Source organism: Polistes fuscatus, unplaced genomic scaffold (genome assembly GCF_010416935.1).
Source record: "Polistes fuscatus isolate 324 unplaced genomic scaffold, CU_Pfus_HIC Scaffold6, whole genome shotgun sequence".
In the NCBI taxonomy this organism is placed as follows: Eukaryota; Metazoa; Arthropoda; class Insecta; order Hymenoptera; family Vespidae; genus Polistes; species Polistes fuscatus.
In genome coordinates this window covers 10,704,013-10,725,184 of record NW_025113140.1, presented here as the reverse complement: position 1 = coordinate 10,725,184, position 21,172 = coordinate 10,704,013, and the positions used below count along the sequence as shown (strand labels likewise).

Sequence of the window (21,172 nt, the reverse complement as noted above, 5' to 3'; positions counted from 1 at the left end):
AAAAGAAAAAAAAATTACCATGGCAGTGAACGCCATTAACATTTCCCTCGTAATATCCCGTTAGCAAGGGAATACAATGAAGAGTATAGAAATAGAAGGGGAAGTAACGAGACGAGTAAGTAGAGAGAACGTCTCTTGCGATCTCCTCGAAAATTCCATTCTCACAGTATCCTGTCTCTCTGTTCGGGGGGTATACCGCCATCCATACATGCATTCATACATATAGCCACACCGATATAAACTCTCACATATAAAGAGTAGTAGAGAGTCAGAGACACGTGTACTAACACACACACACACACAACAGAGGAAGAAAAGTACCCTAGCACGAAAGAGAGAACAGAATATAGACTTATATCTATCTATCGAGAGAGAGAGAGAGGGAGAGAGAGAGAAAGACGAGAGAGAGAGAAAGAGCGAGAAATACAAGCCGCACGTGTGTACGCGACGAGAATCGAGAGAGGAGTAAAGGGGGGCGAGGTGGCGCCACGACTCTCGCGTGCCGAATACGGCGGCGAGGGCGCTAGTGGTGGGGAGAAATGTGTGAATGATCCATAGATACTCGAAAAAAGGGTGGGGGATATTAGTGTGAGTGCGTTGTTGAATGATCCATAGATACTCGAAAAAAGGGGTGGGGGATATTAGTGTGAGTGCGTTCGGCGGCGCTGTAGAGTACACGGAGTATTCCGATTGGTCGGTAGAATCGCGGCACGAACTTTGCCAAATGGTGGGGGATTAAGCGGCTATGCCTGGCTTTGGAAATGGCCGCGGGAACGTAGAGAGCGCTTCGTCGGCCGGCGAATGACGACGACGACAACTACGACGAGGAACAACGGGCTCGAGGATTTTTGAGGAGAAACTAAGAAGATTACCAATAATAATTCGTTGTGCGCGCGCGCACGCCGGTTTAAACTGACATATTGAAAATAGTTGGTTTGGTGTTAAGTGGTAGAAAAACAATTATTTCAAATTATAATTTTGTTATGAGAGGAAGGATTAACGATCGACGAAAGAAGAAGAGACGTACTGTGAGAAATATTCGCGCGTGAGAATTAAAAAGAGAGAAAATAAAGAGAGAGAGAGAGAGAGTGAAGAGGAAGGAAAAAAATTAAACGTTAGGAAGAAGAAGAAAAAAGAGTTAAAAGAGGGAAGAATGGCCGGCGACGAAGGAGCGCTGAAGACGAACAATGAGATCTTCGCGAAGGAGGAAGAGGAGGTAAGGGGTACGTTAGCGCGGGGAGAACCGCATTCCAGAGTGGGCGGCATTCTGGAATGCGATCCACCCGGTAACAGGAATTCACCGAGCAAGCAAGCCTGCAGCGCCGTAGTTGCCGCTGCCGGCACTGTCTCCAACGAAGCCGAGGACTATAAAGATGAGGAAGATTCAACCCCCTAGCTTTTTTCTTTCTCTTTGCCAGCGTTAATCTACCATTGTCGAGGCAAGAGAGAATCGATAGGCAATACTCGTGACCTCGAGAGTCAGTACATTTCGCGGTCACTCGAATTGAGAGAACGAAGAAAGAAAGAAAGAGAAGGGAGCGAGGGAGAAAGTACGAACATATACGAACTATTTTGTTGGCACATGATTCGTTGCTTTGGAAAAAAAAATTTCAAAAGTTGTTGGAAAATATTAAATATATGATAGAATATATAATGCAAAAGATAATGAAATTGGCAACACACATTCTCTGATGTTTTTATTTCGTGTAATATATTTTTGAATTGAATTTATTTATTGCAGATACGACTGCAATACCTTTTCCCACAATTGACACCACCCCCTCGATACAGACTCTGTGAGAACTCGATTGAATATACTGCCGAGTGTTTGGCAAACGACGTGATACGCTATCTCTTGAAGGAAGACATTTATCGTATATCAAGAGATCCGATATCTCGCAGCATGCGGCATAACGTATACCGGATGCTGAACAAGCACAGTATATTATTCACAAGTATGGTCAACCGTTTAAACGTTAGCCCTGATACCGCTTACGAAACTTTTCGTATAGTCGCTGACGAATTATTCATTCGCGGTGTTACGTGGGCGAAAATTGTTTGTTTGTACACTTTTACGGGAAGACTTGCATTATGGGCCAGGGATAGAAGGATGACAACACTAAAGCAGAAATTGCCGATATATATCTCAAGATATATCGCTGACGAAATTGCTATTTTTATCAAGGAATACGGATGGGTGAGTTTTAATTCAACTTATCATTCCCATCTCTATCACATGACTCATATAATTGTAATACAAGATATTCATCTACATTCATTCGTTTGAGGGGTGGGTAATTATTTTTGTAAAAAATAAACCGAAATAACTTATTGTTAGATGATTTTTTAAACGACAAACTTTGGAATTTTTTTTATCTTAACTACTTGTATTAAATTTTAAATATATTAACGCTAAAAGTATCACTGATTATAATTTTAAATTATAATTCAAAGCCGATCTTATTTCTTTTTCTTCGGCTAATTAATAAAAAATATTCTTGATTTTTGAACATTGTTTTTTAAAGGAACAACTTTGCGAAGAGTACCCGGTTGCCGAAGAAACTAGCGATGCGATTTGGAGAAGTCTTGTAATGACTGGTGCAGCCCTAAGCTTGGTGACCGCCATATTAACCGCAACTTCCTGATACAACGTCGCAAGTCGTTGCTTAACCCAGGGTACTTTCCAATTGAAACCCTTTTGCGTACTTATTTTTTACGAGAACGCGATCAAAAGGATATTCGAACGTGTTCTTCTTTCCCGCGCTTAGGACGCAATCCAACGAAACAAGTGTGACTACTACTGCTACTACAACTACATCTACAACTACAACACTACTACACACACAGAGTCACAGATACATTAATTCAAAACGTACAAGTTCGCCGTTGCGTTCGAACGTTTAGTTTGAACGTAAACGAATCTTGATGCGATGAGACTTTCATATCACTTCCAATCGTCGTCTCGCGTCATTATTTTCCTCTATTCTATTTTATTTTATTTTTTTTTTAATCTAATTAATCCGGAAAGTCTTTAATAATAATAAGAAAAAGAAGAGAACGTACAATTTCTTCGTTTCTCTTGTTGATAAATTTATAGAGTTTTTAATTTTATTCTATTTATTTATTTGTTTATTTTTATAATTTACTTTTATTTCGGCGAATCACGCACACACGAACACACACTTAGTAGATTTTCTTAGATGATTTTTATTCTTTTCTCTCTTCTTTCACATCTATCTTTGTTTTTTAGCTTTCCTTTTATCGCGGAGAAAGTTCTAATTTTCTTTGTTCCTTTCCCTCCTTCCTTTAACTTCCCCTTCTTTCTAAGTATGCCACTTAAATCGTAAAATTTGAATTTCGAATCTCTTACGATCAATTTATAGGAATCTCAAAATTTGCAATGAATTTAGGTAGAAGCAAACGATTTGTATTTATTTCTCTAATTTATTTTAGGTAGAAAATATATTTTAAATAACAAATTGAATATATGAAATATTAATAATAATAATAATGATAATAATAATAATAATAATAATAATAATAATAGTAGTGATGATAACGATAATAATGATGCTAGATTGATTTTTAACAACTGATCCAAATAGCAAGCTTCCTCTTGTCTTCATTGGATTTTGCATTACTTTTTAATTCGTTTGTTATATTATTACTATTATTTTATTATTATTATTATTATTATAATTATTGTTATTATTATTATTTCTTATTTTTAATCCTCTTCTTTCTAACACGAGAGAACGAGGCTTTTCGATAGATATATATATATATTGTTTTTGGACTTTCCTTTTTTTGTTATTTCCCCTAAACAAAATGGTGGATGCAAAATGTATACCGCAATTTATATATATATATGTATTTTATATTTCAAATTTTATCTACTTCAATTGTTTACAATTGTTTTTTCATAGTAAAAACGAAAGGAAATTGTGTACGATAATTATTCTGGTGACAAAAAAATCTTTTTATACAATAAATAATAAAAAATAATTAAATATATATTGTCCTTCCTTTTTTCCTTTTTTTTATTATTATTGTTTTTCTCGATCATTAAATTCGTTATTTTTTAAAAATAATATCGATTAATTTAAGTTGCGTTTGTTACAACTTATTTCAATAAAAAATTAAAAAAGAAATATGTGATATATGTATTTTTTAATAATAATTAAAAATAATTATAGATCGCGCGCACAAAAAATGAAACAAATCTCAAATAGTCGCAACACTTGTATAAGTTACAATTTAAATTATTTTTATCTTCTATCAATGATTTATATTAATATTTTTTCAATTTTCGATTACTTTTTTTTATATATAAACATCGAATTAATTGTAAGTAAGGAATTAAAATAGCTCATTTGAAAATGATTATTTTAAATATTGTCAATCAATCAATTAATCAGTTAATAACAAAGTTCCTAAAACAGAAGACTCTCTCTTCTTTACATAGATTTCACAAATAATTTTCTTTTTGTTTCTTCTATTATATAAATCTAATTATTATATTTTTTAATAATTAATTAATTATATTCCTCGGTGTGTTGTTTTTCCTCGAATATTTTTTATTTGAGAATACGACACACATGTTATCTTTTATTTTATATATATTTAATATTATATCTTATAGGTGTTCGAATCCAAATGAAGATTTTTTTTGTGTTTGTGCATGATTTGGAAAAGGTATTATATTAAGCATTTTAAATATCAATTTACTTTTTTACATTTATAATATCTTTGTTTATCTCTCTCTCTCTCTGTTCCTCTCTCTCTTTCTCTTATGTATTTTTATCTTTACAATTAAGCCAGACTAGAAGGAAATAATATTTGCGAATATACGTATGTAAATGTGAAGAATAAAACGTAGAATATAAAAACCACGTGTTATTAATAATCCTTTTCGTTAATATTTACGTCATCATCGATTATACCTTACAGTTCTAATTTTCAATTTCAATACTGTACAGCAAAAACAATCGCAATTTATAATAATTCTTATTTTCTTTTCTTTATTAATTTTTTTCTCTGTTTTTCTTTCGGTTTGTTTTTTTTTCTTTTAATACCAAGAATCAACAGTTTCCTTTCTTTTTTTTCTTCTTTTGTTGTTTCTCTTTAAATTTTATATTATTATTATTATTATTATTATTATTATTTTATTAATAAATCTTCAAAAGTTTCTACTTTTAATTTTAATTGTTCTAATGATCGACATTACTACGACATATAAGGATGTGTGTGTAGTTTATGTGTCTGCACGTATCGTGAATAATACATATAACTATGTATAATATATGTAACTGTACAGATTGGAACTACTCTTTTTCCGTTCCATAATTAATGTTATTTAATATTATTAATTAATATTATTATTACTATGATTATAATATCGACGATAAGTGATCATTGAATCACGCAGTATGGTAATTTTTAAATAGTTGATTAACGATCATCATAGCATATCGTCAGTATTACGTAAATATTATAACACGTTAGATAAACAAGAAATATTTCAAGGTTATTACCTTTTTTCTTTTTCTTTTTAAATCGACTATTCAAGATTATAATTCATCTTGTTTTTTTTTTCTGTCAAAAATATTTTTGGCTTTGCACAATTTATATTGATTAAGATATTTAGATAAAAACTATTGCAAGTTTTCTTTATGTGTGTGTGTGTGTAGTTATTTAGTTTTACTTGTATATAAATAATTTAAGTAAATATTATTTATAATTAGTATTAGTAAGAGAGATCCCACTTATTATTAAACAAAAAATTAATTAAACGAATTAATTTCATTTATGGTAACGAATGTTTTATAAAATCATTTTCTTTTATTCTTAATTACAGCAATTGTAATATCGTTACGGCATTATTTTTTGTATTGTATATTAAGCGATTTTTGATTAATTAATTATTTAATTGAATGTTTTATATTTTTTAATTATTTATTTCACTTTATTTAACGAGCAAAACGTTTAATCAAATGTTTCTTTTCTTTTCTATCGCTCAGTGTCTGTATCTTCTTTTACATTTGATTCAATATGGTAAAACATGTAATACTTTATTTTTTTACGACAAAGACGTTCAAAACTTGGCCCCCTTTATGAAAACTTTAGCAAATCTCTGTTCTTTTTTACCGTGGACTATTAGAATATTGGAATACTTGTTTTTATTTTAAAAGCATTACAAATGTACTATGTTAGTTTTTCAATCAATGTCATTTCAATTAAGTTTCAATAGTAAGAAATGTATTTTAATGTTATCGATGAGTTTAACTTTTTGAAGCAATAAAAAGTTTATTATTTGGTGCGAATTATAAATTAATTTCTAAATGTACTGTATTTACATTTATAGTTCGTTCAACGAATAGAGTCAATAAAAGTCGACAAACGCATGTAATTAGAATAGAAGCATATTCAAAATCCTCGAATACTGTAACAACCATCTAAATAATTGTTTTCTATGTTCAATGTAAATTCACATTTGAATTCAACAATCGACTATTATTTGATAACCAATAACTGGAGTTCTATTCATCTAACATGTGCTTTATGCGCGAATGTTTTGTTTACCTTCATTGACTAAATCAACTCGTTGTTAGACTGACTCATAGATAAAATAAATTCAAATTTAATTTCGTTAACAGAAAGAGGAAAAAAAGATCTTTCTTAATAAAAAATATCATCTTTCAAATATTCATACAAGAACATTAAAATACATCAGATTATTCTGAAAAGTGAATAAAACAATATTCCGACTCAGTTTTGGCACCAAAAAGCCCCTATATTTGTTTTTATTTATTTTTATTTTATCATCATAATTACTACTACTATTATTATTATTATTATTAATATTATTATTATTTTAAATTCCTCCCTGGTGCATAATCTTTTTCCATGTATGTCATTAAATTTAATATGACGAGTGAAACGAAGTTTGTATTCTTTGTTTTCTTTGGATTATGCGAATTTTTCTTTCGTTTAACGTAAAACTGACGCTTTATATATATGTATGTTTTTTTTTGTTATTGTTATTTTTTATTTTAATACAATATTATTACTCAGATAACGTCGGAAAAGTTTAATCATTTTAATTAATTATTATTAATCTTGAATATTTTATTTATTCATTTACTTATTGTTCACACAACGATCCGTTTGTATTTGTCATGTTTGTAAATAAGCGATTTTAATTTACAAAATAAAATAAAATAAAACTGGCCACTTACATTATTACTTTCTCCTTATTCCATCATGAAAATTATTCTACAATGTACGACATATACATATATATTTATATTTATTTATATATATATGTATATATATGTGTATATATATATATGTATATATATATGTGTATATATATATGTGTATATATATATAGATAGATATAGATATCTCTCTATATATATGCATATATTAATTTATAGTGAGTAAATCGAACATTCGGACACGGTATTAATTAGTTTAATTAATAATATTTTTGATACTTTTTATATACTTAAAAAATTATTTAACTATATTTTTATTGCACTTTTGACATTTTATTTTCTTAATTATAATATAAGTTTGTCTCCATTGCACTATCAATAAAAACTAATTTACCGGTTCTAAAATTAATTCCACTTCCAAGTTTTACACTTAATTTCGTTTCATTTAAATTAAAATTCATCACTCTTCGTTTATTTGAACAGAAATATATTGAATTTATTTACGTTACTAAGGATAACGTCACTTCTTTACGCGATGATTGTCAAATATACGTCTCGCAGTAATGAAATCAGTAATATATTTAGCATCCGGATTTAAAGCAGTTAAAACAAATTCATTTGCAAAATTTGATTATTTTCTTTCTATTTCTTTCTATATCTGACTTTAATATTCAATTACAAATTATTTCTCTTCTTCCAAACAACTTTTCCTTTGTAATCATTTTTGTTGTCTAAATTCTATATTTTTCCTTATTGGAACACATTTTTGTTTCCAATCTCTATGATCTCTAATTACTTATTTTTAAAACACTTAATATTTACCGTAAAATTTATTTTTCTTATAATTTTTCTCTTGGCTTGAAATTTTTCGATCTTCCATTGTGCTCCTATGTATAATGAATATACCACAAAAATTTATACAATTTTCTTACGATATTAAGAGAAATTACATGTTAGCGTATATTGAAACTGGTATTACTTATTTATGCATAATTATGATAAGCGAATTTCCTAAATATCGATAAACTAAAGATATTACGGAATGTAATGATGTCCGTACAAATTATCGCTTTTACAAACCACAAAAATTTTCTCTTCTTTTTTTCTTTCAATATCTAGTTATAAAAGCCAAGAGAATTGTTCGAAAAATTTTATAAGTAGGTTCCAAATATTGCAAATAACATTAAATTGACCAACAAGTATTTTAAATTAAATAAATAAAATTAATATTATTGTTAATTAGATACAGTGACTTAAAATTACATCTGTTCATTTACGATAATTATTTTATTTATTATTATTGTATTTTTATTCATTAAAAACAAAATCTTAATACGATAAAATAAAAATTTTTTTGTGTCAGAATATTAAAGGTACTCACTATATATACACATATATGTATGTACAAATAACATATTTCTCATAATCGTTACACTGACGATATGATTATTAGAGTTGAGCTAAAGTTTAGAATGGCAATTATAGCCTGGACGTATCATTGTCCGAAATAGAAGGAAAAATTACTAAAATTTTTTCCATTTCTTTCTCTTGTGTGTGTGTTCTTGATTTTTCTTCGTGTATTAATACCTTTCCTAAGGATATCGATAATCAAAATTAACAAAATAATGTCTTTATTTCTTTGAGTTTCTTTCTTTTCCACGATTACTCTGACACGAGTAACATCCAAAAAATGTAATGTAATTTAATTTAATTTAATTTAATTTAATATAATTTAATATAATATAATTTAATTTAATTATAGTTTTATATATATCCTTTATTTTTCTTTCTTCTTTATCACCATCTTCGTCATCTTCTTCTTTCTTTTTCAATTGTAATCCTAAAACTTTTAAATTGCGTAAAACAATTCAATGATATTTGATCGGAGTAACAAGTTACAAAGAGAAAAATAATCTCTTTTTCGGAGATTCATTAGTCTGAGATTATAATATATCATCATCGTCATCATCACATAGCATCAAAAGGTTATTTTAGAAGAAAAAAGAATCGTTGTCATCTAAAAATTTCATAACAGCACAAGAAAAAATCACTATTGCGCAATAATATATATATAAATATAAATATATATGTATATTATTGTGCACATATATATATATATATATGAATATATATATATATAATATGTATAATATATATTATAATATATATAATATATAATATATACATATATATAATTATATGTATAATATATATGCATTGCTGGATCACATAATAATAAATATATTTGATGCACTTTTACCAATCCATCCTTTTGTTCGTTTAAAGAAAAACACAATTTTTTTATCTTTTGTTTAAACCGAGTGCATAATATGTAATCTAAGGTCCGCCTTGAATAATATCAGAATACAATGCCATAACGAGGGCATATTTATCGCATTAACTAACAGTATAATAATAATGTGCAATATACACAGCAAGCACGAATCAATCACGACAAAGTTATGTTACATTCAATCTATTGATTTTTGTTGTTGTATAGTTATAGTTGTAGTAATGTTAGTTGTCGTTGATAGTAAAATTCACATTTTAAGTAAGTTCAAAATTCATAATATAATAATAACGATATTAGGTTGCCACGTAGATGACAATTGTGTTTTCAAATGTATGTAACAAACGTACATATCACTTTCCGCCAACAATGCTTTACTACATTCCGTCTGTCTTTCTCTCTATATTCTTTCTCTTTCTCAGCTTTCTTGATTTATCACAGCTGGGGGCAGAGATGAGAAGGAAGAGGGCTTTTACTCTTCTTTTTCTTTTCTTCTTCATTCTTTAACTTTATATCTCACGACCAAAATTAAAAAAAAGAAAAAAAAACAAAGAGAAGCTGGACATCTTTCATTCGTCTCTCCTTATTCCACATAATCCCACCATTCATTTTCATAACCCTCGTGAACATGTTCTAGAAGTACTTTTCTTCGACTTTCGCAATATCTTTAGAAAAAAAAATACGAATATTATTATATATAAATAATATTAATAATATATATTTAAATATATATTTTTCTATGTACCTATATTTATCCTGAACTTTTTGTTTAATACCGGAAAGGTTCTCACTCGTAATATCTCTTTCGAGATATTCAGAGAGGCATTCAGTAGCGCTCTCTAGATCCTTTTGGTTGGTTTCAAAAATCACAGACTGGTTGGTTTTCTTCAAATAGTAGGCAAATACGTAAGTATACATGAGAGTTTGTCTACAGGAACATAAAATATCGACTGCCTTCTTTAGAAATTGTACCTAAATATTAAAATTATATGATTTAGATTAATAGAAATAGATTTTGTATTATTGCACGAACGTCTTTACAAAACTAAATTTTTTCTTTACCTCGATCCAAGACATATTATGTTGTTGCATTTCCTCCATTTTTTCTTTTACACTAGCATATAACTTGTTCTCAAACCTCAAGGACTGCATGTGATTCATATACCTATTGCAATAAAACAAATAGCGTTGCAAAGCAGACCTTGATTGATCTTGAGCAACTCGCGCTGCTTTGGCTTCTTCTTCATCATATCGATTACAATTATACCAACTAGATCCATGTGGTTCCCAAGGACCAAGACATACCCAACAAAAGTCAGCTTTACAGTTTTGATTTTTGCATACCATGTGATTGCAACCACCATCTTTTTCTATTGTAACATTACACTTTGGACATTCTTTAGTATTTGCTGCAATCCAATTAGAGGTCTCCGAATCGTCATCACATTTTTTGATCCACTTACGCAACAAATGACATTTAACCGGATCGTGCCAATCTCCACAGCAATAAAAACAAAATGTGTGACCACATTTACATGTAACAGGTCTTGCATCTACGTATTGTACTTTGACGGCATTACTACAATCTGGCGATGGACACCATTTTAATAGCCTATTGCACTGTTAAATAAATCAAATGTAACGTGACTATTTGTAATATATCAATCAAATATTTATTATTTAAAAAGTACGAGTCCTTACTTCAACAAAACTGTTTGTTATCAAGTGCTGATATTTCAGTTTAACTTTTGAGTCTTTAACTAGCCGCATAACACTAGCATCATCAACTAAAATGTCACAGGCATGAGCGGCACATGCAATTGTTTGTCCAACACCTTCTTCCATTATTTTGGTTGTGAGATATTCACCCCAGCATCCGGTGCAAAAACGATGTCCACATTCCAGACCAGTCATCATCTAAATATTATAAATATATATATATACATATATAAATATATATAAATATATATTATACTTAATAATAATTAACTCCAAATACAATAACACTTACAGAGGATGGTAAAGTCATTAAACAAATTCCGCATTCTTCTGTCCCATTTACAGATGTTCTCCTACTAGACTAGAGAAAGACATGTATGGTTAACTTAACAATCAAACCGTTCCTTTCATAATTCTACACTGAGAAATTAATATTTATTAATGTATATATATATATAATTATTTTTACCAAGGAACTTTGAGAGGACCAACTCTTATTTATCACAGAACCTTTTCTGAATGGATTAATGACACGTGCTTCTCTAAATAATTTTTCTTGATCCGTATCGTAAAAGCGTTCCATTAATTTTTCTTTGTCCCATTTAAAATGATTTAACAAAATGCGCGTTGTTGTTGCTGGTATCTACAAGTGATGATTTCATTTAGATGTACCGATCAAAAAATAATATTCTATTATTCGATCAGTGTTAGCTAATTCTATAAAACATACTTCAACGACGCTGTTGACCTCCTTTATAGAATCAACCATGTGTTGTACAATTTCTTCTGTTGATAAAACTTCAAATGGATATTCGTCAATTTCCATATTCCGGTCACGTAGATTCCCAGATTCAATATCCATAGCATAGTCAACATCGTCTCCACTAGACTCGTTTCCGGAATCGTTCATTGTTTCTTCTTCTGAATCCATTCTCTATTGAACCATTAAGTTTAAAAAACTTGTGTATTAATATATATTGAACTAACAAAAAAAACATCTAATTGTCAAATTATTAGAACGCTGCTTTGGTGACAGACTACTTATTTTTATAAAATTACTAAACATAAAGATCTTAGTTCCAACTATCAATTTTATCTATAAAAATATATTTATACGTTATAGATGCCATGCCAGTGCGTATAGATTGGCCTTAAACTTTCCAAGTTGTATCGGTCACTAATGATTGACATTTTTCTATTTTTCTGTGGCTGACAAATCATTATAGCCTAAGTGAAAAGCTCAACAAGATAAGCTTGACGCTTAACACAATATAATATAAAATAATAGCAACGAGGAATATAATTAGAAAGACCGAAACAGTTTACACTGTATCCAAATTTGATAAACTACTCTTCGTAACCTACATACACACATATATATACATATACATATATATACATTATCAAAGATTACTAATCTAAAAAAATAAATTAGATGTATTAGAAAATTGTATAACCTTTATCCACGAACGATTACAGAGAACAAGGTGGAAAAAAAGTTCTTATGTTTCAGTACATGACGTCATTATCTTCTACTTCCCCGAATAAAGTGTCAGACATATCTCCAATGCGATTTTATATATATAGATATATAGTTCAACACCGTCAACAAATTTTCTTTCTTCCGTTATTTTAACAAGCAAACCCTTTCGCGAAACTATGAAAAATAACTTGGTATCGATTAAATGCGTTTTAAACGATTAAATTTGAAAGTGCTCCGATAATATCGGCGGAAGTGAAAAATAATATCAGCTGCCAAAACATCGAAGCGCTCTGCTCCGGCAGCTGATACACCGAACACTGCAGTCACGGGAGAAACGATGAATGGGTCAAGATCTCAACGACCAATCACGATTCGCGAAAATTTTCCTTCTGACCAATAGCGATAAATATTTATCGCTACAGCGATTGATAATCCTTATCGTTTGCGGACTCGAAAGAAGAAAAGAAAGAAAAAAAAAGAGAGAGAGAGAGAGAGAGACAGAGAGAGAGAGAGAAAGAGAGAGAGAGAGAGAGAAAAGAGAAAAGAGAAAGAGTATGCGCGTGAGAACGAATTGTTCTCGAAATAAATAACCTTTTGTGAAAACTAATAGCGATTTTCTTTTTCTTTTTTTTTTTTTATTATAACGATGAGAATTTTCCCAAGAATATTTCTTTTTAAGAACTCTCAAGATAAAAGAAAAAGAAATAAAAAAATAAAGTAGTTAAGAAACAAAGTTGATTTGCGAAATTATGCATCCAATTATATTGTCATTAAAAAAAAAAAAAAAAAATTCGGAGCGCAGTAGAAATAAGAAATCGAATATAAATTTTCTTCTATTATTTGTACGCGTAACAAAAATGAAGAAAAATAATTGAACACTACAACGTTTCTTGAAAAATTATCAACAAATCTTATCACATCGAATAATGATAACTATTGCTTCATAACCTTGAAATACACTTTACAAAGGATGTATATGTATATGTGCATGTACCTTCCAAAAATTCTATTATAAGAAACAAACACAGTAGTACAATCTCACTTCACGATCAGAAGCAAGTTAATCACTATTCAGTTTTTTCTGAATAAAATTATAGACACGAATGGATAAATTGTGTTACGCGCACACACACATAACTCGAGATTAATCACTGTATAATGGATTCACAAATTTTCAAATAGAAAATTTAGAAGTACACTGTATTAACCTACAACAAGTCAAACAAAACGTATATACGATGAGTCAATGTTAGATTGAATTTTTACCTAAGCTCTTTCTACCATGAGGAAATACATAATAAAACGAACCAAACGAGATTAGTCGGAAAAAGCCGATAATTCGCGATCGATCGGTAACGTTGAACACTGCAAAACGTTTTTATCCTTGCGATTTATATTAAAAGATAAAGACAAAAAAATAATAATAATAAAATTATTACGATTAATTGTATTGGAAGACGTCGTTGTAGTCACTTTAAGAATCAGCAGCAGCACATAGGTATTTACGATGATATCCGTTAAAAAGATAAAAACCCATCGTTAATATTTCTTGTTTTCCTAAAGAAGAAAAAAGATGACATATCATTACACTTTGTTTTGTGTCTTCTCTCTTTTTCTTTTTATATATAAAAAAAAAGTAAAACTCTCTAAAAACACATTTTTTCACACAGAACATATGAGAAAAATCTAACACACATTTGTTAATAAATAATTGTGCTTGTCGATGGTCGCATTGGCATATAAACATATACGCCCCTCGTCCATTGCACCCGTTCTTTCTCGTTTGTATTCGATGCACTCTTCGAAGCAATAGATAACGATGAAAGAAAGAGAGAGAGAAAACAGAGGATAAAATAAAGATAGCGATAGATGAAGCGATAGAATAAGAAAAAATCAGAGAGAAAGAGAGAGAAAGGATAGAATCAAGTAGATTTGGAACGCACCATTTACTATGAAGGAAAGAAGGAGATACGAGCTTATAGCTCGACAACTGCTGTCACGTCCATAACGTTAATCTGTGTCTGATATATATGTAGGTGTATATCAGAGGAGAAATGTCGAAGAGAGAAGACAAGTTTTTCGCTCGATATTGAGCGAACACGAAAAGCGTTGTTCCTTCTTCTCTTCCTATCTTAAATCTTTTTCTTTGTCACTTTAACACAATTCTATTTTTTTTCCTCTTGCCCCTTTATTTCTTTTATCTTTTTCGTCTTTTCCGATTACTCGTCGTCCCCTTCTTCTTCCTTCTGTCTCCTCCCTCTCCTATTCCTCTTCCTCCACCCCTTTTTCTTCGACCTTCTTCCACTTTTTCTTTTTCTTCTTTTTCTTTCCTACGAACGAGAATTTTCAATTTTTTCTTTATTCCTTTAGTTCACTTTCCTTTTTTTCGTATTAAGTAAATAAGGTAATAGTTCGGAAACACGGAATTCTGCAATTAAATTATTTGTCCAAGAGATACTCGTCGTCGTCGTCGTCGTTGTCGTCGTTGTCGTCGTTGTTCGATTTTGGTCGTAATTATGACACGGTACTACAGCTTCTACTACTTCTGCTCCTGTTGATTTAGTGCGGTACTCTTAGCAAATTCGCAAGAGACAAACGTCGCCGTGCGATGTCGCCCTAGTCAACCCTTTGAACTTGGCTTCTGTACCGTACGAGCGCGAACATAGCGCACAGCTAACAACCAATGGCGTCATTAGTAAAGGCGCCATCTTCGCTTACTTTTTTTTAAAATTCATATCATTTACATTTACCAATATTTTATTATGTTCATTATATATAATACAATTCTTATTCGGTTTTTTAATTTTTTTTCTAATACATTTTAATTCGTTTCAGTCTTGTTATTTTTCTTTCTTTTCTTTTCTTTTGACAAAATAAAACATTTAATATCTCGTATTAGATTATTTTATATTATTTATATTACTTTAAAAAAAAAATTATTATTTCACTCTGTCTCAGTATCGTTATAAATTTTTGTTTCTTTTTTTTTTTTAACTACAATTTGTAACAGAATAAAACAATTTAAATCTCTATAATTATATCAACAAGAAAATTATATATATATATATATCTAGATGAATTGAAAAGTTTTGAGCCTCAACAAAAAAACTTTTATTTCAAATAAAAGTTAGTTGAAAAAATTATTTCTAAGAGTATCATTTATATTCGAACGAAATATTTAAAATGTCGGACAGTAAAACTTCAGTAACGATAAAGTTTGTATATACTTGTGGCAAACAAATAAATTAAATAAAATAAATAATAGATATACATAAAGTATATGACCTTAGAATTATATATAACATTATAAATACGGTTAAGGAAATAGAAACATATTTAAGTTAGATAAAACGTGTTGTAACTATAGATATTTATGTCATTGTAATATCGCAGACATGGAGTAGAAAGGTTTATCAAATTTATTCTGTCAAGCGAATCCAGGATTATCGTGATACTCTGAGTTATAATGTTAAAGTAAAGATTATAATTATAGGGTAAAATGAATTCGCCAAGTGTGAGTGATTACTTGTTTCTCGACTTAATCGGCGTGGGAAGCAATGCGACCGTTTTTGTAGCAATACGAAAGGTATATAAACATTTTTGTATTCTGAATTTCAGAACAAAAGTACTCTCTTTTGCACACATATAAAATTATATATTATTCTCAGGAACGTACATAAGTAGATATTTTTCATTATCTTTAAAATATTAAAAGAGTTTATTATTTTGCTCAGAACTTTTTTTTTAATTTCTTAACAACTAGATAAGAGATAAGTAAACTTACGTAAATCTTTTTATCTGAAATCTAAATCATTCGTTTGCACGAACTCGTTGAACTTTTTCCTTTTTTGTTCGATTAATATTTTTCTTCTTGATTTCTTCCTTTGCTTTGTTTGATTTTTTTTATCGAATAGATGTAGTCTTTAAAATATTTGTAATCCGAGTCAAATTTTCAAATTTTGGAAAGAAATATTTCAATATAATTAAAATATTTGAGAATGAGAAACGTTATTAGAAGAAATATAAAACAATTACATAGGTCATTTGTGTTTACCATTAACGATTTGTTGATAGTAATATTTATCAAGCAATAACAATATCGAGAAATTATTTGACATGTATCTCGTGAACGATCGCAATATCTAAAAATAAAAGTTAAATGAAACTCTCAACTAGATCGTGCAATCGAATAAATATCAATTTTTGAAAAACACTCGATATATTACATAAAATAATTATTTATTTAAAAAACCAAATATATATATATTTAGATAAAATAATTCGAAGAAAAGTTTAGATTACATCTAAGCATTAGTAATAATAATTATCAATCTTTTTGATTATTACCCTGCATTTTCCAATTATTAATGATATTTTATGCAAAAATAAAGTGAATTAAAAAAAAACACAATAATGTTGTTCTTAGGATAATCCAGAAGAAACACTGGCGATAAAATGTATCAATATATCAAAAATATCAAAAAGTACGATCGAAAAAATCGTCGAGACAAGCAATGTACTGAAGTCATTAGAACATGAAAATATTGTCAAATTGAAGGAATTTTTCATACATGGATCGTGCGTTAAAATTATTTATTTCCTTTTTTTTATCTTATAAATAGAATTAAATTAAATTAAATTAAATTAAATTAAATTAAATTAAATTAAATTAAATTAAATTAGATTAAAGTAATATCTAGTGATATTAAACATCTGACAGAGGAATATAAATGTAAAATTAAACTTTTCATTTATTTTCTTTTATTTATAATATATTTTATTTTATTTCTTTTTCATAGAGCGGGTCGAAAGCTTCCAAACGTCTTACAAAATCAATTACTATTTTTCGAAATTTTTTCTTTTTATTTATTAATTTATTTGTGTTTCTTTTTATCAAACAGTAAAACCACAAATCTAGATTATCAAATTAAAAATTTTGTTGTTTGTTGTTTACTATCATCTAGGAATTTTTAATCTACCCCGTAAAATAAATATATATATATATATATATAATAAAGAAAATTATTATTAATAAAATTTAATTTAATTTAATTTAATATATAAAAAAATAAATGGTTTTGTACTTAACATTAAAATTTTATCTCCCATTTTTTCGATTTTAGACGAATGTATTTTGTATTGGAATATTGCGATGGTGGTTCATTTTCGGATTATCAAATGAGTTTGGTGAAGTGCCAACAAATCATGCAACAGTTAGCTTCAGCATTGCAATATTTGCACAGTCACAATATTTTTCATATGAATTTGAAACCAAAAAATATATTGATCGCGACAAAACCTTGTGTCACACTCAAGGTTGGAGGTTCGTTTATGTATTCACACGCGAGCGCGCGCACGCACACATATATCAATTTATATTATGTTAGGTTTTTCAAAAAGAATATATTTAATAAAATTAAAATAAAACAAAAAAAGAATTAAAAAGGGAAAAGTAAAGTACGGATGATTGGTATTTAATTAAATCTTATGTAAAATTTAAAAACGAAATTTCAAGACAATCGTATATGTCGATTATTGAATATCATTTCGTGAATCATTTTTACTTTTTCTTTTTCCTTTATTTTTTCTTTTGTTCTTTTTCTTTTTTTATTATTATTACAGATTATGGTTTTGCCCAACATCTATCTAAAAATGAATACAAATTAAACATACATGGATCACCACTTTACAAGGCACCGGAAATCTTATTAGACAAACAGTTTGATAATCGCGTCGATCTGTGGAGCATAGGTGTAATCATGTATGAATGGATTTTTAGAAAGTCGCCTTATTTTGGTCTTATTCCTGAATTGACGGATAAAATCAAGAAATACCATCAAATCGAGGTGATAATACCATTGTACGCAAGATTTTTTTATCCTGACGTTTTTCATTCCTTTTGATATATACAAAATTAACTATATATTCATCTATATCTTTAATCTACACAAAATTAAGAAAGATAGATAGACGATTTAAATAAATAAAGTTTGTAATCTTGCGATCGCTTTAATTTCACGTAAAAAAAATTTCTTGGAAAATAATATTTTCTCTTCTGTTTTATTTTATTTTATATTTTTTGTAGTTTAATTTTTGATTTTCTCTTTTTTCTCTTTTTTCTCTTCAACGTCAAACACATAGATTCCACAAATACCTCGTATTTCCAATGAATGCAAAAATCTTCTGACATCCTTGCTTCAGCATGACCTTGAATATCGCTTAAAATTCGAGGACTTCTTCTCCGATGAGTTTTTGGATTTGGAACATATGCCATGCGAGAAAAATTTTATAAAAGCGCAAAAACTTTTACAAAATGCTGCTGAATTGGAATTTGAAAAAAAATCGAAAGAGGCCTTCGATTTGTATTCCAATGTTTTGAAATATTTTGTTCCTATGTTAACAAGTAAGTATTAGTTTTTTTTTTATGCGCTTGTTAAACGCGTATGCCATTTTATTTTTAGTTATTTGTTTTTTTTTTTCTAATTCGCAATAATATTTTTATCCTTAATCGTATCTATCATTCTTTCATTAGGCGATATTTTTGAAGATAGGAAAAAGGATATAAAATTATACATACATGATTTAATCTATCGCACGGAGGAAATTAGAATGGAATTAAGAAATGATAATTCAGTAAATATATCTGCAAGTCCTAAAGAACTGACAAAGCCGCCAATCCATTATAATATGATTCCGAAAAGGTTGTCACCGGTATTAAGAGGAACTTTGAAATATCTCTATCGAAAATTACGTTCGTATTTTTTTTATATATCATATTTATTCACATGCAGCTTATTAGTAAATGGTGGTACAAGCGAGAAGGCGAATTTTTTCTATTTGAAAAAACTAACGATTAAGAAATCGAAAATGTAAAATAACATTTGTTCACAAAAGTTTTTGTTTTGGGAAAAAAATAAGCTTGACAATTTGTCAAATATACGTGCACTTGATTATCTTGCTTGCAATTTTGGAAACTATAAGTCTTTTTAAATGATCATCCTAATAATTTTTGTAAGCATATTAGCAAGCACTTAATAAGAATCTGTAATATCCGAGAATAAGATAGTGAAATTCATCAAATTGAAATTGAATCAAGTGCTAGGATATACGATAAATTTTTGAACTTCTTTTCATATCCTGTAGACATATTTAAATAGTAAAAATATAAGTAGCAAGTCAGGAGAGAAAAGCAAGCGAATAATTGTTAAATGTATTATAATATACATATAAAAATAGAAAAAATATGAAAAAATGATAACAAGAAGGATCAACGACGCGATATGGTTTCATGTGGTCCCGAATAAATTTGAATTTGGGGGTTCCATATATACTGTTGAATATATTTCTTGATATTTATATTTCATATATTGGTCATATGCATATTGCATTTGAGTCTATTGCATTCTAGAATCATCAGATATGAAACTGAAATTTCATTCCCGAATTTTTTATTACAAAAATGAGTTTAGAGAAGAGAAGAAATGAGTTTAGAGTCCTTTTTGTTCTTAGAATAACGCGCCTAATCGGTTTGTTTCTCCCCTTTTTGCATTTGATAAATATTTTTACTATATTAGGAAAACTCAGCGAGCCTTTACCGGAAATGTGTGAAGCGCTCGAACTAGGAGAATCTGGCGTGTATTATCTTTCTGAGGGCAATTACGCACGTGCTAAAGAATTATTCCAAAGGGCTTTAGATGAATTAAAACCGATACTGAGGGACGAACCACCTAGTATTAGAAGAAAGCTACTACAACATCAGGTATATATATATAAATATATTCTTTTTTATTAACAAATTAAATATTAAATTCTTAGGCGGATCAATTTAGTTCTTAAAACATCCGTTAGGATTCGTTCCTGCGAACCCCAATACTAGAATTTTCGTTTAGACATAGTTGGTCCCCAAGATTTACAAGAAAAAAAATTTGTTATAAATATATTTTTTAATTAATATAATACGAAGGGACATTTTTACCGTATTTAATCAAAACATTTCAAATATTTTACAATAAGAGAAAATAAAGGTTAATTTAAAGAATTTCGAAAAAAAATAATTAATTTCTTAAATTATCTAGAAACTTTTTTTCGGTCCACACTGTCGTAATATTTATAGCATAATATAATGTTTAAGTTAGTAAATTAATGTTATATATTAATTAAAAAATTTTAAATTATATAAAATACCAAAGAGAACAATCTAATTAAGTTTAAGAATTTATTAATTTTTGTACGTATTAACAGGTGGACTTTTGGAATGGATTACTAATAGCTACAGACAGTCATTTTACAACAACAGATATATATACAACACTTGCTGTAAAATCTAGGGAATTATGCGTAATACAATAAGATCGAAAATAGTAAAAAGTAATGTGAATAATATGACGTAATTATTATTCTTATCATTATGATTAAGGTTTTGTGTGTAACTGTTATTTGGTTATTTTCGTGTTTTCTGAC

At 28.8% G+C, this 21,172-nt stretch overlaps 4 protein-coding genes across 7 annotated transcripts; 3 read left to right on the top strand and 1 right to left on the bottom strand.

The window, feature by feature from the left end:
- The first annotated feature begins 728 nt into the window (after positions 1 to 728).
- LOC122523509 lies at positions 729 to 2,645 on the top strand. Its single transcript, XM_043645296.1, has 3 exons — positions 729 to 1,376; positions 1,734 to 2,197; positions 2,526 to 2,645. The coding sequence occupies exons 1-3, from the start codon at positions 1,154 to 1,156 to the stop codon at positions 2,643 to 2,645; spliced, it is 807 nt and encodes a 268-aa protein (XP_043501231.1). The 5' UTR covers positions 729 to 1,153.
- Positions 2,646 to 9,680: 7,035 nt separating this feature from the next.
- Positions 9,681 to 15,023, bottom strand: LOC122523508 (E3 ubiquitin-protein ligase arih1). 3 transcript variants are annotated; one of them, XM_043645292.1, is made up of 9 exons: positions 14,656 to 15,023; positions 14,152 to 14,269; positions 11,960 to 12,163; positions 11,699 to 11,872; positions 11,522 to 11,590; positions 11,212 to 11,427; positions 10,573 to 11,130; positions 10,256 to 10,482; positions 9,681 to 10,175 (listed from the first exon to the last, which is right to left on the bottom strand). In XM_043645292.1, exons 3-9 carry the CDS (start codon positions 12,158 to 12,160, stop codon positions 10,094 to 10,096), a joined length of 1,527 nt encoding a protein of 508 aa, XP_043501227.1. In that variant the 5' UTR covers positions 12,161 to 12,163; positions 14,152 to 14,269; positions 14,656 to 15,023; the 3' UTR covers positions 9,681 to 10,093. The 3 variants fall into 3 exon arrangements, with proteins under 3 accessions (XP_043501227.1, XP_043501226.1, XP_043501228.1); XM_043645291.1 differs by lacking the exon at positions 14,152 to 14,269; XM_043645293.1 differs by lacking the exons at positions 14,152 to 14,269; positions 14,656 to 15,023 and adding an exon at positions 12,687 to 13,163.
- A 2,816-nt stretch (positions 15,024 to 17,839) lies between these two features.
- On the top strand, positions 17,840 to 18,615 carry LOC122523327 (serine/threonine-protein kinase ULK3-like). Its single transcript, XM_043645002.1, has 2 exons — positions 17,840 to 18,035; positions 18,335 to 18,615. Exons 1-2 carry the CDS (start codon positions 17,840 to 17,842, stop codon positions 18,613 to 18,615), a joined length of 477 nt encoding a protein of 158 aa, XP_043500937.1.
- Positions 18,616 to 19,371: 756 nt separating this feature from the next.
- On the top strand, positions 19,372 to 21,091 carry LOC122523507. 2 transcript variants are annotated; one of them, XM_043645290.1, is made up of 3 exons: positions 19,372 to 19,463; positions 20,287 to 20,471; positions 20,954 to 21,091. In XM_043645290.1, exons 1-3 carry the CDS (start codon positions 19,400 to 19,402, stop codon positions 21,059 to 21,061), a joined length of 357 nt encoding a protein of 118 aa, XP_043501225.1. In that variant the 5' UTR covers positions 19,372 to 19,399; the 3' UTR covers positions 21,062 to 21,091. The 2 variants fall into 2 exon arrangements, with proteins under 2 accessions (XP_043501225.1, XP_043501224.1); XM_043645289.1 differs by lacking the exon at positions 19,372 to 19,463 and having other exon boundaries at positions 20,132 to 20,471.
- The last annotated feature ends 81 nt before the right edge of the window (positions 21,092 to 21,172 follow it).